The sequence below is a fragment of the Stegostoma tigrinum genome, chromosome 2 (genome assembly GCF_030684315.1).
Source record: "Stegostoma tigrinum isolate sSteTig4 chromosome 2, sSteTig4.hap1, whole genome shotgun sequence".
NCBI lineage: Eukaryota > Metazoa > Chordata > Chondrichthyes > Orectolobiformes > Stegostomatidae > Stegostoma > Stegostoma tigrinum.
Genome location: NC_081355.1, coordinates 63531844 through 63554309, shown reverse-complemented (window position 1 = coordinate 63554309; position 22466 = coordinate 63531844). Strand labels below are relative to the sequence as shown.

General features: G+C 38.6%; 1 protein-coding gene across 2 annotated transcripts in view; it reads right to left on the bottom strand.

Annotated features, from left to right (window-relative positions):
- top2b (DNA topoisomerase II beta) overlaps nucleotides 1-22466 on the bottom strand; it is a 143429-nt gene that overhangs the window by 82212 nt on the left and 38751 nt on the right. For both annotated transcript variants that reach the window (XM_059654354.1, XM_059654353.1), the window contains exons 2-7: nucleotides 16630-16818; nucleotides 13649-13739; nucleotides 13095-13158; nucleotides 8838-8983; nucleotides 8629-8726; nucleotides 3567-3779 (exon numbers count right to left, since the gene is read on the bottom strand). In XM_059654354.1, coding sequence (XP_059510337.1) covers nucleotides 3567-3779; nucleotides 8629-8726; nucleotides 8838-8983; nucleotides 13095-13158; nucleotides 13649-13739; nucleotides 16630-16818 — 801 coding nt within the window. The remainder of the gene's footprint in view (nucleotides 1-3566; nucleotides 3780-8628; nucleotides 8727-8837; nucleotides 8984-13094; nucleotides 13159-13648; nucleotides 13740-16629; nucleotides 16819-22466) is intronic.

The following is a 22466-nucleotide window of genomic DNA, read 5'->3' as shown; positions in this document are numbered from 1 at the left end:
TCCAAAAAAGTACCTGAATTTGCAATAAGCATCTCAATACAAGTTGTTAATGCCAGTCAGACATAGCAAGAATTCATCTATCACCATCTAATGCAATAGGAAAATGCAAAAATATAAATTAGGTGAAGAAGGCCACTTGGCCTGTTAAACATGTTCTACCACTCAATAATATTGTGGCTGATGCTATTGTTGCTTTAACTCCATGTTCCATCTAGACTAGACAACCTTAAATTCCATCATTTGTCACAAGTCATTCTACTTCCATATCAGTTCTCCGGGGAGCACTCCCATAAGAACTTCATTCCCCAAACAAGATCACATTGCTTCTTGCCCACCAGCTAATTTCTTATTCATTCCCCAGCTTAATTTTAACCTTCTAATGCTTACTATCTACGAACTGGCCTAAGCATTAAACAGTGTCCTGTCTGAATTCTATCAAGGTCCTTTTTGGAATATCTTTTGGATGAGATGTTAAATCCTTTCTGCTCTTCAGGAAGATGTGGAGATCCCATGGCTTCATTGTGAAGAAAACGCTAGTTATTCCAGCATATCGGGCAACATTTGCCATGCAATTGGCAGCAGAAAAACAAACTGTTCCAGATTTTTCAGTCAACATAGCTAGAGGCTGGATTAACCCTGACATGCTCATCAGAACTCCTTGAAAGCCCCAACACAATGGCTGAGAGTAATTATCTGGGAAGTTTACATTTTTGATGAGCAATCATCTAGCAGTTGGAATACTCCGAAAGATGTCTGATTATGAGTCAGACAGTTTTGATTTATTTAGCTGTATAATTATCCAGGCCATGTTAAACAAATTAAAAGCTATTCCAGCACTTGGGGATCTGTACAATTGATACCACTATCCAGATCTAACTTCATAACCAGATTCCTCTGCCCAGTCCTAACCCCCTCATTCATCCAGTTGTCACGACACTACCAGAAATATTGCAGAAAGTCAAATAGATAACTTTTTGTCTGATCTGTCGGCAATAGGGATTCCAAGCCAGATCAAAAGAGTTGGACCAATATTTGGTCATTATCTGTGGGAATTTGATGCGTGCAAACTAAATACACATTGCTCACATCACAACAAGGATTTTATTCAAACAGTAACTGTTTGATTGTAAATTACTTTGAGCCATCTGATAGCAAGGCAAAGTGTAACCTTTGGTGGCTCAGTGGTGGGCACTGCTGTCTCACAGCACCGCTGTCTCACAGCACCAGGACCCAGGTTCGTTTTCAGCCTTGGGTGACTAACCACGTGGTGTTTGCACATTCTCCCTGTATCTGCACGGGCTTCCTTCGGGTGCTCTGGTTTCCGCCCCCAGTCCAAAGATGTGGAGTTTAGATGGATTGGCCATGCTAAATTGCCCCTCGTGTCCAGTACTGGCAGGCTAGGTGGATTAGCCATGGAAAATGCAGAGTTACAGGGATAGGTTATGGGTTGGGTCTAGGCGAGATGTTCTTTGGAGGGTCAGTGTGGGTTCGATGGACCAAACAGCTTGCTTCCACACTGTAGGGATTCTATGATTCTATGTGAACATGACTGCAAGCATTTCTTTTAAAAAGGCAGCAATGCTATTTTGTCGCGCTCTTAAACATCCTGCTCAAGGATGTCACCTTCTCAAAACATAGTCAAGGAAGTTGTAAAAATAAAGTCTCTTCTTCTGGATGTGAGAATTGTCATTCACTGGATTACAATAATGGAACCAAATGCAAATACCACTGGTAACAGATGCTAGTATTTTATTATCTATGACTGTGAAACTAACCAAACTGTAATCATGCATTACACATTTTATAAAATGGGTATTAGGTTCAGTGGTTTCTAATCTACAAAGAAATTCCCAGCAAGGCCTCCTTCATGACACCAACACTTCATTAACCCGGTCTTAGAGATCATCATCATATATTTGACTCACGTAGATGTTGTTAATTTGGCTGTATTACAAGTGAGTATGGACATGTTTACAGAAATTTTAATAATCTAATGTAGAGAAAATACAGGTGACGGCAACATTTTAACTAATCTTGGAAAAATGGATATGGATTTAATTTTTTCTTTTGCTAATTAATCTAAAAGGTGAGGAAAGCCAGCTCTGAGGAAAACATTTAATAGAGAAAAAATTGTTATGCTAAGCATAACATTTTAAGGTCTGAAAAATGGGCAGTGAGCAGAATTTTTTTTAAAATGTCAGTTTGCTTACAAACGTAAATTAACAGGGAGGCTAAGAAAGGACAGGAATTAGCCTACGGTGGCAAGGACATGGTGAAGAAATGACAGGGAAAAAATATGCAGTGAGGAGACATGATTGGATTGTACACAATAATACTGAAGCATATTAGAGAGGGCACAGCAGCATATGACACAAACTATGCTGCCGTAATGGTTGAGAGGGGAGAGAAGATCAAGTACAGAACTGGATTACAAAGGTTGAAACTCCATTTCTTCCACATTACTTTCAATTGATGTTGTGAACCCTAACACTGCCAAAGGAATTCCTCTTTCCAAACCCAGGGCCTGTAACTGTAACTGTCCATGTTTCACCTCCCAACATAACAACCTGAAGACTTCCATTCCATTCTTCATATTGCAATTCACACCTATAATAGGAAAAGACCCCAGCAAAACAAAAAGCCAAACAGAGCTAGAGAGAAAAGTAGCAATAATACTGAGGCAAAAGAAACAGCCACAATGGGGACAACATAGTAATATGTGTGATGATTTGCCATACGAGACTCACCAATAATTTAAATAGTTACTCCGTTCACCAAGAAAAGACTCACTTTAAATACTATTCTATGAAATCTAGCATTCAAAAAAATTAGTACAGAAAAGTTAAACTTCAGAAATCTTTTAAATGTTCTTCACCTCAATTGCCATGGTCACCAGAGGACAGAGCAGTTTGTCTGAAATATGTCCTCTTCTACGATGCTCAATGCAACATAGCTGGTCAACACTTGTACAACTTATATATGATCGAGATCAACAATGCCATTTTTCCCAGCTCTTAAGAAACAAATATACACCAAGAAAGCATTCTGAGGGAAACACCTCCTGCTGAAACACAGGTTCAGAAATGTAGTTACTTTAATCAATCTGTTCAGACATGTTATGACACACCTCTGGACCAGGTACAACTTGAACCCTGATCTTTTGGCCAGAGACGTATCACTTCCACTGTGCTACATGAGTCCCTTGGTCCAAAAATATAATACACTTCAGCTCAATTAGCACAAAAACCAAATAATTGCAGCAAAGTGACTAGAGCAGGCACCTTCCCAGCTGGAAACAATAACAATTAATGGAGCTCTTTCTTGTCACCTTTAATGGTACAAGCAGATCCTATAGCTGTGGAGATTTCTTAAGACAAAGGAAAGTTTAAAAGAAAATAAACTCATGCAAACTGGAGATAATTTGAGCAGCTGATAAAGAAATGATTTAAAAATTTAGATTTTGTCAGAAGAAATATTGGTTGGAAGCAGAATACCACAAGATCGTCCATCAAAACAGCCTATATGTATTTAAGTAATTGAACAAGTATATTTTAAAAAGAACTTACTGGTAATTTTTTTCCATTTAACATGACTTTAACTCCTCTACATGACCCAGCTACATCATAAACTCTTCGTGTCATGAGTGCCACTATATCTTTATCCAGTTTTTCCATCTTAAATTTTGAGAGATCAGGTTGGAATGTAATACATGTGTAATCATCACCATCAAAGTATTTAATCTTTGCATCAGACGATTTGTTCATATTGTTTGTCCATGTCTGTTTAATGGAAACAAAAATATTTAAATACGTTAACCTCCTTTTTTTTCACAACTTATGATATAAATTTAACAAACATTGCTGTTTCCACATTACAGAAGTTAGCCATTTCTAAAATGTTTACAAAGTCAGTTGCACAGTTTTGTTTATTGGTGGCAGTGGTTGATGATTTCTCAACTATTTATAACACCATAATTGTAAAAGGAACATAACTTTAGTGCAAATAAAGGAATCAATTTTAAATTCATACAAAATGGTAGTCTTCTGATGTCTCGGGCCTAAGTGATTTCAGAACATCGGTAAAGGTTAAGTGGGGTAAAAGGCAACAAAATTCTAAAACCGACAATGGGAAATATCTAAAGGGGTGAAAATGGCACTTTTGTGAAAAACACTACAGCTTTGTATGAACATTACATTAATTAATATTTATGTATTGATATTTAACTTACATTTTTATAATGATAGAGTCAAATGCCAGGGATAAAATGGGTAATGAATGGGTAAAAATTAGTTTTTTTTCCATCTAGCAATTTCTGTATTTAGCATATGGACATCAAAACGTGTCTGGAATGCACCAAACATGCTCAGTTTGGGGACTGCTAGGTGAATTCAACTCCAGATTATTGCAGCCTTCATTCAAATAAGGCTACAAGAGATCAGTTCCTGAGGTGAGATGAGAGTGACTGCACCTTGATCAAGCATGGCTTCAAGGCCTAGTGAAAAAGATGACAGTGGGGATTCAGCTAGAAATTTCCCACTAGCTGCACTCACACCCAACACTCTTCTTAGATCACTGCACAAATTCTTCATGCAGTGACTTTACCCCAGAACATCTTCAGCTAATGCATCCATGGTGTAGTCTCCATCAGAATCTCAGAATAAACAGTTGCTGATCATTACAATACTCACTTGTTTTCACAACGTGTCAGATAATAAAGCAGACCTGCTCACGTGTGGTGAGATCTGGATTTCAGGTATGGGCTCTTAAGTAGCATGCAGCATATACAAGCATCAGGTAATAATTAATCGAGAAAAGACAGTCTAACCATCCCCATTTAACACTTAATGACATTGCCATCAATTAACTACCCATCAACATTCTGGATCCACCAGTGGCCAGAAACTTACATGTCAACAACTGAAGTGCACCACGCCACCTGCATTGTGGCTGTATAAGCAGATCAAAAAAAGATGAAAAGTCTGAAGCAAATGACCACCCCCACTGCAGCCAGTGCTTCAGCAAGAATATGTTCAACTTAAAAGAAGCCTACATTTAAAAGCTGACAGCGAAAGCAAATACAATGTCTTGGTTCGGCAAGAACAACAAGTGGGTTTAGAAGTGATTAATGTACAGAGGTATCAGAACAACAGTCACTTTGTGGTGACTTCATTTTGGGGTTGTAGTTGTGTAGCCTTGTCACCAGTATCACAACAAGAATGCTTTAACTTAAAAGCAGACAATATGCCCGGGCAATTAGGAACAGGCAATAAATGCCAGCTAGCCTGTGACACCTACATTCCATGAGCTAATCATAGGAGCTCAAAAAATAAGTGCTGCAAAAAGGCAATGCAAAATGAGCAATTTTCAGAAATTGGCCAAAAACTTTGCGTCCATGGGATTTCACAAAACCTTAGGACTGAATCAATAAACGAAAACCTCAAAAATCTGACAGATACAACAGATGATTTCTTGAATGTACCAGTTAAAATATGGCAGAGGCTACAACAATTACACATCTATCCAAATGAATTTTCTCTCCCATTTGAACTCCCATGGACAACTGCAGAACTGCAAACAGCACTTTCAGACTAGCCATTTGTGGTTGCTAGATGGCTGGCAATGCCCCTATATTCCTTGGAAATTATAATTCTCAGGATCATTTCATTACAGCCAAATTTTATCACACGATAAGCTATAATCTATGCCAGCAAAACATCTGATCTGTTAACAGACTATTCATGAACACAGAATGTGAGTTTGTTGCAACATTTAAGAGGTATAATATAGAGCTGGAGAGGACTGCAGTATAATCTAGCCACAGATGTAATTTTTGCTGATTTTGAAAGCAAAAAATGTATCTAGCAGCTGAAGTACTGGATAGAATGGATCTTCTCAGAAATTAAATTTTAATAAGAGAATAGGATGCATAAACTAAAACCCAAAAAGGAGTATCAATACATCAAGGTGCAGCAGCATAAGTGCGGCTCAGAAACCTCAAGAAGAATATTTGAGATTACTGACTGAAGTTGAGCTGGGTACTGATCATTTTTAATAAAGTTATTGATGCTACAATAAACTATGAAGAGTTGTGAGCTTTGATCATTTTTGCTATTTGGACAAATTTAAAATCAAACATTAGAGTTAGAATTCTGAGGGAAGATACATGTTCACCTTCCTAGACTACAAAGCCTTTATAACATTTTCAAAGCATTGATCAGGTGTGAAATGGAATACTCTCCGGTTGCGTGAACAGGTACATACCCAACAACATTCAAAAAGTACAACAAATTTCAAGACGAAGCAGCCCTCTTTGACCAACACCATCACAAATGTTCATTACCTTCTCCATCAGTGCATTATGCCGCTGCACTTGCCAAGGTTTAACTACTGCCAAAGGTCAGCAGAAATCTGGAAATCAATGCCTATGAAGTTTGTAGAGGCAGAAAACCTCATTGTACTTAACAAGGATTCAGAAAAAAATTATGGAAAACCTTCCTAAACAATTTCAAGGGAGCACCTTTACGACACAGGCCACAGCAGTTCAAGGTGGCAGGTGAACACCAGCTTAGGTCAAATGGGGACAAGGAATAAATGCTGGCCTTGCCAGCAACTCCCCCTCAATATCATGAACAAACAAAATAAAACTAAACGCTGTGCATTCCATGCAGGGATGGCATAACAAAATGCCACCTAGACCTAAAAGTTGTCATTCTTGATTTGAGTGACAGCTAATGACACTCAGGGTTGTGAATGTCTGTCCTAGACCATCTGTGATCAAACAGGCTAGATCTTGATCTGCATAGCTTTGGGCATTTGGGGCAAGGTTTCTCATGAGATAGCAAGATCCACAGTACAGGATTCGCCTCCTATCTTGCATTCCCTGCCACCACTCTACTCGACCATTAAGAAAGTTGGACTCCAACTTGATACAGCTTGGTGGACAAGATATAGCCTTTTTCAATGACTGATAGCAAATTCCTTGCAGTCAGAGTCACAGAGCTGTACAGCATGGAAACAGATTCTTTGGTTCTACTTATCCGTGCTGACTGGATATCCTAAATTAATCTTGTCCTTTTAGCCAGCATTTGGCCTGTATCCCTCTAAACCCTTCCTAATCATATGCCCAACCAGACGCCTTTTAAAAGTTGTAATAGTTGTAATTGTGCCAGTCTCTATCACTTCTTCTGGCAGCACATTTCATACAAGCACCACTCTCTTGTGTGAAGTTGTTGTCCCTTAGGTCCCTGTTAAATCTTTCCCCTCTCACCTAAAACCTATGCCCTCTAGTTTCTGACTGCCCACCCTGGGGAAAAGACTTCACCTATTCACTTTATCCATGCAACTCATGATTTTATAAACCTATGTAAGGTCACCCCTCAGCTTCCAACACTCCTGTTCTGCCTCTCCCTCTAGCTCAAACCCTGGCAACGTTCTTGTGCATCTTTTCTGTACCCTTTCAAGTTTCAAAATATCCGACCTAAAGCACAGAGAACAGAACTGCAAACAGTATTCCAAAAGGGGCCTAACCAAAGGCCTGAGCAGCCACAATATGACAGCTCAACTCCAAAACTCAGCGGACTGACCAATAAAAGCAAGCGTCATTTTCACTATCCTGGTCTCCTGGCATTTCACTTTCAAGGAACTATGAACCTGTGCAATCATTGATATAAATGGCACTGCTACAAGGAGAACTGCACGGTATCTAATGTTAGCATTTTCTTTGCTCCTGTTTCTTGTAATGCTGGCAATTTGAAAGTTAAAGTGACAATACCCAGCACATTTAGTACTTAAAAAGTAAATACATGCAGAAATAAATGTCAATGAAACAAAATCAAAGATTCAAAAGTACAAAATGGCAAACAAAAGTTAAAATAATTGACTTTTTACAAGAACATTATGGTAAGGGCTTGCTATCTTTTACTACCTCTCATGGTAACAGGATAGTTGTGGTTGAGATAACAACTGCTAACAAGGGCAAGATAGCAGTGGAGAGTGGAAAGCATAATACTTGGGATCAATTTTGGCAGGGGCATGGATTGGAAGACTATAGAAACTCATGATAGATAGCATCCAAAGATAGAAGATTACTTGGCCCTTCTCGGTTCATGGAGATCAAATGTTCAACAGGTTTCTATATCATGAATTGAGAAATGTGTTTCATGAGGAATTTTCTGATATCAATCCTCAACTTGCCTATTATTAACCCGAATCTACGTTCTCATGTCTCATCTCAGTACTCATTTTAAACTGATGGTGGACACCACTAATTAAAAACATCTCCTGAGATCAAACAGATTTTGTGCCTAATTGAGGTTGCCTGCATTTCGCAGACATTTTACCTCAGGATACTTAACCGGTACGAACTTTCGAATTGTTCCTTGCCTGTAATCAACGCACACACACACACGCACGCACGCACGCACACGCACGCACTTGTCCATGGTCTATTTCTAATAACTGAATCTAGGACAAGTGTCCAAGCGAAAGGTGGACAAGCCAGCAAGAGAAAGAGGCCTTAGCAGAATAGGCTGTTCATGAACACTCCCATCTGAACTTCAGTTGCCAAATTAGGAAGGATTTTTCAATGCAGCTCTATATACAGAGTATGGCATGAACATTATGGCATACCTGCTTAAAACTGTTTTTGTATTCCTTGCAAGCAGTTTCAACAGTAAACTTGGTGCTAAATATGTTGCAGAGTTTAGCACCATAGCCATTTCTTCCACCTGTAAAATGCAAATTATTAAGTTTATCATTAACAAAATTATGGGCACCAACCTCTAAATACCCCAAAAGTATTTATCATTATAGAATGTAATGGTACACTCATTTCTTACCCGTGACTTTCTTTTCATCATCATCATAGTTACTGGAGGTTAACAGCTGGCCAAATATTAGAGCAGGTACAAATACTTTTTCTACTTTGTGCTCCACTACTGGAATTCCTTTCCCATTGTTCCAAATACTAATGATGTTGGAATCCCTTTAAAAAAACACAACATACAAGTGTTGTCCTCTCTTCTAAAGCAAGAATCAGCGATCTCAAGGCAAGAACAAGTGATTAACTTATTTATAAACATGAACAAAAAACACTGCGTTTTTTCCTTATTTTAGTCAATAAATCATGCCTTCAAAATCTTTTAGACAGAACCAAATACAGGGATCCAAATTCTGAAGCAGGGATTTGTTCCTTTGGCTACAAATGAAAACATATTTAACTTGTCTGTGCAACTCAATAAAACAAAACACTGCTGAACATTACAGAACTTTACTACTCATCCATGCTGACCAGATATCCTATATAAATCTAGTCCCATTTACCAGCATTTTGCCCATATATCTCTAAACCATTCCTGCTAACATACCCATCCAGATGCCTTTTAAATGTTGTAATTCTACCAGACTTCGCCAATTCCTCTGGTAGCTCATTCTATACATGCATCACCCTTTGCATGAAAAAGTTGCTCCTGAGGTCCTTTATAAATCTGTCCCTTCTCACCTGAAACCTATGCCCTCTCACTTTCATCTCACGCACACCAGGGAAAAGACCTTGCCTATTTACAGTACCCATGCCCCTCATGATTTTATGAGCTTCTATAAGGTCAGCCCTTGGCCTCTGACACTCCAGGGAAAACAGCCCCCGCCTATTCAGCATCTCCCAATAATTCCAAGCCAGGCAACAATCTTTTCTGAACCATTTCTAGTTTCACAATATCCTTCCTGAAGGAGGGAGACCAAAACTGCACTTAATACTCCAGAAGTAGCCAAACTATTGTCCTATACAGCCACAACATGACCTCCCAACTCCTATACACAATGTGCTGACCAATAAATTCTACGTCTCTATAACTACTTTCTCTCCAGACATTCAAAAGATACTGAAATGCTCAAATGTAAACAAATCAATGCCCATAAAATCCTGCAATACAGATGGAATTTAGTGAGTTCACTAGACCTGTGCCAGATCTTGGAAAGTCTCTTTCCTTTTACCAAAAATAAAACAGGAAATTTTGGAAATACTCAGCAAAGCAGACATCATCTATGGAGAAGAGAAACAGGTTTACATTTCAAGTTGATGACATTTCCTGAGAACTGGGAAAATATATATTAGTAATAGGCCTTAAACAAATAAAATCATGTTTTGGACAGTTTCTTTCATACAAGTTAATATGGAGCACTGGGGCAGAAGGAAGACAATTCAATTGAATGGATGTTTTGGACAGCGAACCTACGACCCAGAAAAAGAGGATAAAGTCCAGAAGTCCAAAGCTAAAATACAGAGTTCAAAGATTGTTTGAAAAGGTAAACACCCTGGTGAAGGTATACTGTCTGGTTTTATGGAAAAACAAAAGAAATTACTGAGTTCAGACAGTAAGAAGCATGAAAGAATTTCTTTTGATTTTACAATGGTAAGCTCGTTGGTACTGCTGGTAAGAGAAAACCTATAATTATCACAAATCAGCAATGCTCTTCTTGAGAAATAGTGTATTTGGTTAAACAATTTTTGAACCAAGGGCATGGAAAAGCTGGGTAACCAAATAAAAATGATAAAGGAGCTTTGCCACAGTGAATGATAGTGAGTGAGGCCAAAGCAGTAAAATTAACTCTGGCGAAAAACTTGCGATTCCAAGAATTCAACCAAACTGAACTTTAAGTTCTAGTTATCATTAGAAACTGCATGTGATGGGTAGAACCTTACAATGCTGCCAAGAACAAACTGTTTAAATGGTATAATATGACAGGGGAAATTCTTACATGCAATAAGTTAGTTGATAAGTCATACAATATTAGAAAATAAACACAAAGAACATAATAAGAAAATTATTTTATGGTTATAATCTTGATCTTTTGGCAGAGATGGACGCAAGATTTTAAGATTTTGTTTTGAACTCTATTTAATTCAAGATAAAAATGGAGTAGAGAAGATGGCCATGTGATCTGTTATCATGTTTCCCCAACAAGCCTGCGCGGCTGACTGGGAGTTCACAACTAAAAACACAGAGGCAGGAGCAGTTGGGTTAACTGTTGACAAAGTTTTAGTTTCAGTCAAAAAATGTGGAGCTGATAAAGCTCTTAAGTACAGCAGAAATAATCTTAACAATTGTTTCAATGAGATGGACAACCCCAAGTGACATTATAGCACGTTCTCCCCAGGATTATGGTCTTTGTCGGAAACATTCCACAGTTCCTGCCAGCTTCAAGTGAATTCATGGCTCCCGGTTTTGCTGATTCATAATGTTAAGTGACTATCAAATGTCCACATTTCAAGTGTGGAGAACTTCAAACCAGCAGTAAGGCGCACTCCAGTGATTTCTTCACCTGACTTTTCCAGGGTAAGTTCTACAGACTCCAGCTTTCCACAGGATGTGCCCTTTTGACCAGTGATGATCTCCTTCCTGTCTTCTGTCTGAAAGCTCACAGAGCCCTCTAAGCTTCCTCCTTTCCGCTGACCATGTCAGCTGCAACTTTTTGTCTTGAGACCTCTGTATTTTTGCGTAGAAATCTGAAACCAAAGACAGAAAGAACTGTAGATATTGGAAGCTAGAATAGCACAGGATAGGCAGCATTCAAGAAGCAGAAAGTCAACATTCAGGTCAGAATCATCTTCTGTCTGAAGAAGGTTCCAACCTGAAACGCTGACTTTCCTGCTCCTGGGATGCTGTCTGTCCTGCTGTGCTTTTCTAGCTTCACATTTTTTTTTTAATTCTAGTTTCCAGTATCTACAGTTGTTTCTGTCTTTTGGTTTCAGGTTTCTACACAAAAACACAGAGGTCTCATCAAGACAAAAAGCTGCAGTGACATGGTCAGCAGAAAGGAGGAACCTTAGAGGGCTCTGTGAGCTTCGAGACAGAGGCAGGAAGGAGAACATCACTGATCAAAAGGGCACGTCCTGTGGAAAGCTGGAGTCTGTAAAGCTTACCCTGGAAAGTCAGGTGAAGAAATCACTGGAGTGTGCCTTACTGCTGGTTTGAAGTTCTCCACACTTGAAATGTGGACATTTGACAGTCACTTAACATTATGAATCAGCAAAACCGGGAGCCATGAATTCACTGGAAGCTGGCAGGAACTGTGGAATATTTCCGACAAAGACCATAATCCTGGGGAGAACGTGCTATAATGCATAGCTATGTCACTTGGGGTTGTCCATCACATTGAAACAATTGTTGAGATTATTTCTTCTGTACTTTAGAGGATTAGTTGTTAGTAGTAGTGTGCAGTTATGTTGTTGTAGTTTTTGTTTTACAGTCGAGGACATAAAACCCAGAAGTCTTGACATGCAATTCTAATAAATTTAAAGTTACCAGTTTCTAAGCATTAACAAAACTATTCAACAAACAGTCCCTGCACTGGGGCAAAACAGTAGGGATCAAGTGATAGAAGGGTGGAGGCCATTCATTTCTTAGTTCTCCAGTCCTGCTGCAACTAAGAGTGGATTACAGGTATTGTAGGTTGAAGAGTTTTCTGTCCATTTTGTTCATTACCTAATCAACAACATGCAGTGCAAGTGTCACAAATGGAAATAAAGAAGAGAGTAAATGCAAATGACATAGCCTTCTATGATCCTTGTTGAAGACTGGGACGAGCATATCAGAGGAAAGTAATTTGAGGATGGTCACAAATTTCTGAGGGCCGCCAAAGCTGAGAAAGATACTCCAGAAGACTTTGAAATTGAAAGAATCAAAGGCTTTAGTGGGGTTCAAATAGGCTAAGTACAGCAATTGGTGTAGTTCTTTGCACTTTTCTCTGATGCACATCAGAAAATGTTTTTTTTTGTTGAAATGTATAGAAATCATGTATACAAACATGTGAACATGGTCTCAAATCAAACCAGGCCTTTCCCAGTGAGAAAAAGCATCCATGACCCAAACTATGCTTATTCAAATCAATCAAGGTCAATTATTAAGTTGTGAAATAATGGTTAGTGCATCTTCCATTGCATTCACTATTCTCAAGAACATATTTTGAATCCATAAGACTATATTGTTAAAACGTACAAAACATCCTATCATAGGTCTTAATTCTAACAAGAATAAAGTTGAAACTGTACAAAATAATAAACAAATTTGTGGCAGGTATAATACTCAAATACTTACACATCAATTGAAACTTTGATGCATGTCATATTCTTGTCTCTCTGCTTGTTATCAGCTGCATTAACTAAAAGACAAAATAAATCAATTTGTACAGATTCCAAAAAGTACAGTATATAAAACAATAATTAGCACTTAAACAGCAAAATCCTTACGATCGTACTGATTACTCATTTAAAATCTAGAATAATGAATTGTCATTTCCGTCCACTGACAATGAAATGACCAGGCCATTACACCACATTTTCCAGTAACTTCCTAACAAATTTGATAAATTCCAGCAGAATGAAAATCCTCAAGTGGAAATTCATTATTTCAATAATGAGTTTGTGAGCTGCTGTAGCAATTACAGGCTGCAACAATTTAGCTGGATTACTGGAGCAAAGCTTTCAGAAATTAGAGGAGGAAAATTTAGGATCCAGTGTTTGACTTTGTTCGTTACAATTGTCAGGTGAATGGAGAACAGTGTCAGGGAGGAGATAAGAAAACAGAGGGAGAAGAAAGAACAGAGACAGAAAAAAAAAGCAGACGTACAAAATAAAAAGGTCAATACTTACCAAGAATCTCATCAAATATTTTGTACAAGCCTGGAACAAAGGTAATATCCCTCAAGTTCATGCCCACATCTTCATCATATACCCACATTGGCTGAAAAGAAATGGAACTACATTAACTTCAGCCGATCATTCACACCTTTTTAAAAAAATTTAAGATTAAATTTAGACACTTACATAATGCTTCTGGGTCTGTCCGCCAAATTTAAATAGATTTTAAGTTAACAGAATTTTCAGCAAGTTGGGCTGGCTCAGGGAACATTTGCGAACAGCGAGCAGCAGCAGATGATTTGAGGATTCCCAACTTCCATCAATTTTTGCTGGCATGGGTTAGGATGCAGGTAACCAGCATTCATGCTCTTGCCAGCTCCACTGGAAGGGTGGGAAGCTCAAACTCCAAGCAATTATCATGGAGTCAGGCCCTTTCTGTATTTATACATAGTTCAAGTCCTTTACAGGAGTCTTAAATCATGAGGGAACCAGGGCCATAAGGGAACATCATGATCAAAATCAGCCATATAATATTCCAACAGAACGGCCATCTCACCTCAGAAAGCTGTGAATCAATGCTGGGCTGAACATCAAAAAACAGAAAAAAAGCAAATGACCTTAAATTTCAGCAAGCAAAGACTGGTGAAGATTTGAGGACATGACATTTATCATTATAACAGGGCCAATGCTCCAAAACAAAACAAAAAGTGGAGGTAGCATTCTCGTTGTGACATCTGCATGCCTCCGTTGCCACCTTATACCCACCTCCATAGGCAACTGGCCTGGCTCTCTTGCTCCCATCTATCTAGATAAAAATATGGCAGGTGGGAGCCTTTTTAAAAGGGGAAAGATCTGCCAACTAATGAAGTTTACCAACCTAACAGCCTTCACTCCTTCACAAAAAATCCAGACCAAGGCTTTTCTGGCTGTAGATCTTTCATTAGTTTTGATGGAAGGTCATTGACCTGAAACATTAACTTTGTTTCTTTCTGTCCAGAGATGCTACATTGGAATTTTTCAGTTTCTCTGTTTCAGATTTGGCTTTTGTTTTGGACAAAACAGATTGAACTCTCTTAGAGATAATGGGAACTGCAGATGCTGGAGAATCCAAAATAATAAAACATGAGGCTGGATGAACACAGCAGGCCAAGCAGCATCTCAGGAGTGCTCCTGAGATGCTGCTTGGCCTGCTGTGTTCATCCAGCCTCACGTTTTATTATCTTGAACTCTCTTAGCATCTTTTGAGATTGATTTCAAAATGCAATTGCTTTAATTTTTCAACTGCAGGCTCTTACGTTTGTGAGACCAAACATATTTTCTGTCCAATCAAGAATATTCTCAGTAACGCTAATACGGAAAATTTTTTACTTTTGTTGTGATTACTTTCTGAAAATTGAATCTGAATATGCATAAAGCCTCCTTTGTGGATTACAGCATTATATTTAACTTTCCTCAAAAGGACGGAAAATAGAAAATTAAATCTAAAAAGAAATAAAGGTTTCAAATAATTCTTGTGGCATATAGACTTAGAAAAAGTTATCCAATACCTTTACTACAGATACTCAAAAGGCATACTTGACAAAATTTAGCTTGGCGCTGCCTGCATTAACTTTACACTCTGAAATTTCAAATCTTTCAGAGTCAGATAGTTACAGCAATAACAGTATACAATTTTTATTTAAAACTGTTCCCTCATGGAATGTGGGTGCATCTATTGAGGCTAGCATTCATTACACTAATTGACTGAAACAAAAGCCACGTCCCGGAACCACGAAATTCATATGATGGAATTTTCTTGGCACAAGCGGTGGTCACTCCTACAACATATATCATCATGGACAGATACATCAACAACAGGTGGATGGATGAAAAAGTTCCAGCATATTTTTGCTTCATGCTGATTTTCTCACCTACTGCAGGCCCAGTCTGGCATCTACATTCAAGTGTCATGGAAACTTTTAAGTGATAGATACTGAAATACATCGTGCATTCTTGTTATCTTCAGTGCCTCTGGTTGACACTTAATATGGAGGAATACAAATTCACAAGCTGATAGAATGCAATCAATAGCTATCAGCAGAAGGTTTCCTTTCCGATGAGCATAACATACTGAGGAAAGGGTGTTGCATGAGAGATCTGATACATTAATTGAAAAACATGATACCGAGAGTTTGACCACGTCAGACTATTAACTAGTCCCTGGATCAACATTCCCAATTTGGGCAAAAGTCCCGAGAACTTACTGTAGTAGAGTTTACTGTATCAATTGGGCCTAGGATGCCTTTGTAACTCCTGGTGCACAGTAGTTTGAAAAAAAAGAGTGGTTTGCTAAGGTATTTCAAATGGCAGCGAAGAATCAACTACACCGTTGTGGATATGAAGTCACTTACAGGTCAGACTAGGTAAGGACTACAGACTTTCTAATTTAAAGCTGGTTCATGAACTGATTACTGGAGAGATTCTAATCACATTCCAGTTGTTGTGTAGTCACAGTTATTAAAGCAAGTTTTTTAAATTTGATTGGTTTGCAGCAACACTTTAAATAACAGGAACAGTAAGAGACGATGCATCTAATTCATTTTGGCAAGTGCCAATGCGCAGTTTTCATGCCAACTTTGACAGCAGAATTGCAATTGAGTGAAGTGAAATTTTTCTGCTGCTATACTGAAGCCAACTTTTGGCAAAGCAATGACGGCATGCAAATTTTGCATACTACATACACTAGGAAAATGCAAAACATCTAAGAATGCAACTATAGGTTTCATCACTCCTGACTTTGATTGTGCACAAGTAGGTTATCTTTATGAGACTCCAGGTAAAAGTACTTCATAAATTGAGATGAGCGATATATCACTTAAAACATACTTTTTCCCCCCAATTTCTGGGGATGCTTTTAAGGCAAATGCTTGTATTAACTAAATAACTAAAACATCCAATTCATTTAAAAACAATAACAACTACATCATGAAAATACGTAATACTGAATCTTTCACCTGGTTTACAGGTTCCACAGATCCAATGTATGAGTCTGGACGGAGAAGGATATGCTCCAGCTGTGTTTTCTTCTGATAAACTCTCTCCACAGACATCTTCTTGGAAGCTTCTGACATCTTTTTTGAAGTGTCGCTCTTTGCATTTATTTCTTCTTTATTTGCAAGATTTTTCTGATTGCTGAATAACGTCTGCAAAGGAAACAGACTGCTGAAATTTGCTACAAAACATCAAATGCACCATTTCATTGCCATGAGGCACTATCAAACAGATGAAATTGATATGAACACTCTGAGATGAATACATACATGAGTTGAACAATTTACCAAAGCTACCCATACACTACAGACCACCTGACTTCATTTACTGAGAATCAATCATAAACATGAACTTCTAACTGTTCAATTTCCTAGATACTGTGACATATTAATACTGAATCACAACAAAAGTCATACAAGTTGAAATCACATTTGATTGAAAGTTTATTTAAAATATGAGGTTTGGGAGAATACACTGCTGGCTATCTCAACTGCATCATGGATTGTGAATCATCACTCAGCTGTGATATTTCAGCCTTCTTTTTAAATTTATTAAAATATAATAAAAATTTGAAATATTACTGAGAACTACAAAAATAAAGTCCAAATTTCAGAATTTACTTCTGTCTCTGCTCTGGAGCTATCCAGACCTAATCATTAAGGAACAGCGTAGATGCTGACCGGCCCACTCCACAGCATAACATTGTTGTGTTAAAGTGCCACTACTTGCTGGCATCATAAAAATGAAGCGCTTTTTAAAAATTAAAGTCAGAAATCACATGACACCAGGTTATAGCCCAATAGGTTTATTTGAAAAGACAAGGCTTAGGAGTCTTGCTCCTTCTTCAGGTATTAGTGAGAGGTAGTATCAGACACAGAATTTGTAAGTAAAAGATCAAAAGGTCACACCATTTCCGAAGATGTACTAAATCAAGCCTAAGATGCTGTTAAATCTTTAATCAGTTGGAAGGTTTTAACTGACTTATATGTATATGTATATGTAAATCCCCAAATTCCATTGGAAGTCACTATCCTGAGAAAACTAAAGGTTTTAATCAATGTAAAGAAGAGGTGACATTTTAGGTCAGCCAATGCATGTTAGGTATGAGGCCTTGTTTAGAACCTGTTTGTGTTTTGGTTTGGAGTCAGGCTGGTTGTGTTTCTAAAATAGGAATTTATAAAACACCACATTGATTGACTGTCAATAAACTGTGAGCTTTTTGAACAAAATAGAACGTTTCTGTAAATACAAATTCGCCCCATAGATTATTGTGTAAGTGCATGTGTGTGGTAGTATTAGTTTGTGTGAGGGAGAGAGTGAACAAGTGAGTGTGCAAGTGGTTTTCAGCACGTATAGATTTCACAATTTACCTCATTTTCAGACCAGTTTGACAGAAGGTATGGAACAAATTTCTGAACTTAACATGAATTAGAATTTATTACAAATAATATTCTAGCTTCAGGTAAACAATAATAAATTGTCTACATATATCATTACAAATTAAAACTCTAATCCCTTACAGACTACCCCAATCTATCTCACTCTCACACACACACATTTCTTTCGGATCATCCATTCATTTGCAAGCAACAAAGGCTGACTGGATCACTGACAAAAGATCTCTAACTCATCAACTAGACGTCACAGTTTAAAACAACTGAACAAAAGTGGACTTCACCAGTTTCAAAATCTCCCCTTCCCCCACCGCATCCCTGAACAAGCCCAGTTCGTCCCCTCCCCCCACTGCACCACACAACCAGCCCAGCTCTTCCCCTCCACCCACTGCATCCCAAAACCAGTCCAACCTGTCTCTGCCTCCCTAACCTGTTCTTCCTCTCACCCATCCCTTCCTCCCACCCAAGCCGCACCCCCATCTACCTACTAACCTCATCCCATCTCCTTGACCTGTCCGTCTTCCCTGGACTGACCTATCCCGTCCCTACCTCCCCACCTATACTCTCTCCACCTATCTTCTTTTCTCTCCATCTTCGGTCCGCCTCCCCCTCTCTCCCTATTTATTCCAGACCCTCACCCCATCCCCCTCTCTGATGAAGGGTCGAGGCCCAAAATGTCAGCTTTTGTGCTCCTGAGATGCTGCTTGGCCTGCTGTGTTCATCCAGCCTCACATTTTATTATCTTGAACAAAAGTTAAACTGATTTTCTTCCAGTTTATAAATTGTTTTTGATTGCAAACAATGAAGAGACAGCTCTTGTGTTGGGAAGAGTGGCTCACTTTTCTCTGTATCTTGTTCCCAATCCCAAGCTGTTCAGTTACCCAAGAAACATTCACAGAGCTTATTGAAGGCAAAGGGCCTTCATCATCAACAGCTGGTCACTATTCCAAAGACCAATCAACTTCTAGTTGCCAGAGTTCCATCTGAAAACGGAAACACTCTGCTCGAGCTTGTCTGTGACTACTTAAATTATTGTTCATTCAAATAGCTGTCTAAAATTCTGCCATGTTACTTGCTTTACAAAACATGTAGCAATCCTTGAAAAACTCTGATTTTAAACTAGTTCTCTCATTTCAGGCCACAATTTTAAAAAAGCACAAAAACAATCTTTACACGCTCCTGCCCTTAAAAAAAAGTAGCACAATTTCAAACTTGTGTGTTTCCTTACAAACATGTGATACACGAATAACAAAAACACAAGACTGTATGTATTCATTCTTTCTTTTGTTATACAACCTTACACAATCTTACCATTTCGTCAGCCTTTAATTTATTCTGACATTTACATTCAGAAACAATGTATCTGTTATATTATCTTCACCATTAAAATGGATAATCTTCACATTATATGGTTGTAACAAAAGACTTCATTTGAACAGTTTCACATTATAAGTTTTAAACTTTACAATAAAGGCCAACAGACTAAGGTCAACGTTGAATTACTGCTTCTGTTATCATGTCAGATTGCTCATCAAAAGTGTTGAACCGTTAACAACAATCTCTCAGTTTCATTTCCTATAAGCGTGCTTATTTCTGATAACGGAGATAATAGGAACTGCAGATGCTGGAGAATCCAAAATAATAAAGTGTGAAGCTGGATGAACACAGCAGGCCAAGCAGCATCTCAGCAGCACAAAAGCTGACGTTTCGGGCCTAGACCCTTCAGAGAGGGGGATGGGGAGGGGGTTCTGAAATAAATAGGGAGAGAGGAGGAGGCGGACTGAAGATGGATAGAGGAGAAGATAGATGGACAGGAGAGTATAGTTAGGGAGGGGATAGGTCAGTCCGTGGAGGCCGGACAGGTCAAGGAGGCGGGATGAGGTTAGTAGGTGGGAAATGGAGGTGCAGCTTGAGGTGAGTGGAGGGGATAGGAGAGAGGAAGAACAGGTTAGGGAGGTGGGGACGAGCTGGGCTGGTTTTGGGAAGCAGTCCCACTGCATCCCAAAACCAGCCCAGCTCATCCCCTTCCCCCCACTACACTCCACTCTGGTTCACTTAAGATTGCCTTCAGCTTCTTAAACGCTCTTTGGCATTCTGCTGACCATTCCACTTTTGCTGGCTTCTTTAACAAATTTATTAAGGTACATTTATCATTGTGAAATTGCAAACACATTCTGGTCAAATCTACCTATTCCTAAAGAGCTCATGGTTTCTCATCTAGTTTTAGAAACAGGGATCTTTTTCTTTCATTGTCCTTTGCAACAATTGTTCTTTTTCAACAGTACACTCTCCCCCACTCCCCCCAAAAGCTAAGTTACTCTTGCTTCCACAAATTCAATTTGGCTGAAGTTATCCCCAAGCTAGCTAAATGTAATTGCTTAAACAGGTCTCCACCTTGTCTCACATGATCTTCCCGAGTGCTACTATATAATACAACATTCCAAGTACACTACACAGTTATGAACCTCTGCTTTCTCAATTCATAAGCCTTTGGCACATAACTGGGCCATTCTCAAGTATACCGGATATTGATGTAACCCATTTGGTGAAACAAGTAAAGTCTAGTTGATTTACAAGATTCTCTGTTGCCATTTCTCTAACGAGGACCACTGTCTAGGTGTCTTATATTTCTGTGTTGGCTAGTCAAATTAGAGAAAGTTTGCATTGAGAACTGTCCAGCCCTCCTCCGTCATCTTCCACGACTCTTACCACCTGAAACACTTCCTACCCTCTTCCCTATGATTCAGTTTTGTCACATGCTAAAAATGTATCTTCTACCTCGGAAAATGGTATATTTATCAGTACTTTATTAACACACCTGGCTACTCTATGTGGCCCACCAAATTTGCATCAAGGCAGAAGCCATACAAGTTGTATGATGAGCAACGCATTGATGACACTCAACAGCATGCCCCTTAACTACAAAATATAACGCTGGACGCGTTTGAACATTCTCCACTTGTGTGCACTTTCAACACAGTTTCACATAGTTACCGATTCTGCCTTTTGGGTTCCTTTCAACATCAAATAAACAGGATTTTGGAAAGGATTACTGCACATTTTTAAAAGCAAGTTACTTGGCACTCATTGTAAAGTGCTGTTTACACTACTGTTTGTTCAAGTAGTAGGGGAGGTTATTGCATGATATATATGAAAAAATTCAGCAGGCAAAAAGTTTCCGACGTCAAAGGCCTTCTGACTGTCAATAACTATGTAACCAGCTCCCAGGTATCTGAAAAGCTTGTGGGTGTGAATGTTTGGGCAAAAGCCATTGGACTTCTGGCAATGAAGGAGTTAAACTTCTCTCTGCAACAAAACACATCATTCTCCCTCATCAGTTGCTGCAAGTTGCAGCTCTTAACAAAAAGTCAAATACTTAAAGGGTGAACCAGTCACTTTCGTGTCTCCTGCAGGCAAATGAAAGTACATGGAGAAGTAAGATCAAGCAGCAGCAGGATCTGACAAGCCAAAAAGGATCACCTCAACAAATCCTGTACAACGGACCAATGAAATGCCTTCCCAGTCTTTCCCTCTGCCATGACGCCTCTTTTCTTTTCTCTTTGGATATACTCATGTGGCAGTGAGTTTTAGAACTGGATTAAAAAACTTTACCTAGTAGAGTTATATATTGACAGTTCATGAATATTTCTGCAGATTATATCTGTTTATTTACAGTAAATAGTGATTCTTGATAAGTACAGAAATCTGGTCTGTCAGCTGAATTTAAGTGTGGAATTTTGCATACTTATACAAAATCTTTTAACTTTTGTGATACTTCTATGATTAACAAGGCTTTAGTTGTAACATGCTATAAGAGTCAACCACACTATCGTGGATCTGGAGTTGAATGAAAACAGACCAGACATTCATTCCTAAAGGAAGGACAATAGTGAACCAAATTGGTTTTAACAACGGTGGCTTCATAATATTTCACAAATTCAAATTCCATCAGTTACTCTGGTGGGATTTGAGGTTGTATCTCCAGGACATTAGCGTGGGCTTTCAAATTAGTCCAATGTCATTAGCACCATACCACTGCCTCAAACCATATTCCAAACCGTATCCTGACAATAAACTTCTAAGCCATGATGCTATCTTTCTATTCTAACATATAACTGAATTGCTATCCCAAGAATCATAACTCATTGAATGCCTTATGAAAAATCAATGTAGATTATAGAGTTATAGAGTCATGGGGTCATTCAACATGGAAAGAGATCCTTCAGTCCAACCTGTACATGCCTACCATAATCCCAAACTAAATTAGTCCCACCTGCCTGTGCTTTTCACATATCCCTCCAAACGTTTTTTACTCATATACTTATCTACACTTCTTTTAAACTGTGTAACCATTCCCACATCCACCACTTCCTCTGGAAGCTCATTTCAAACATGAACCACTCTGT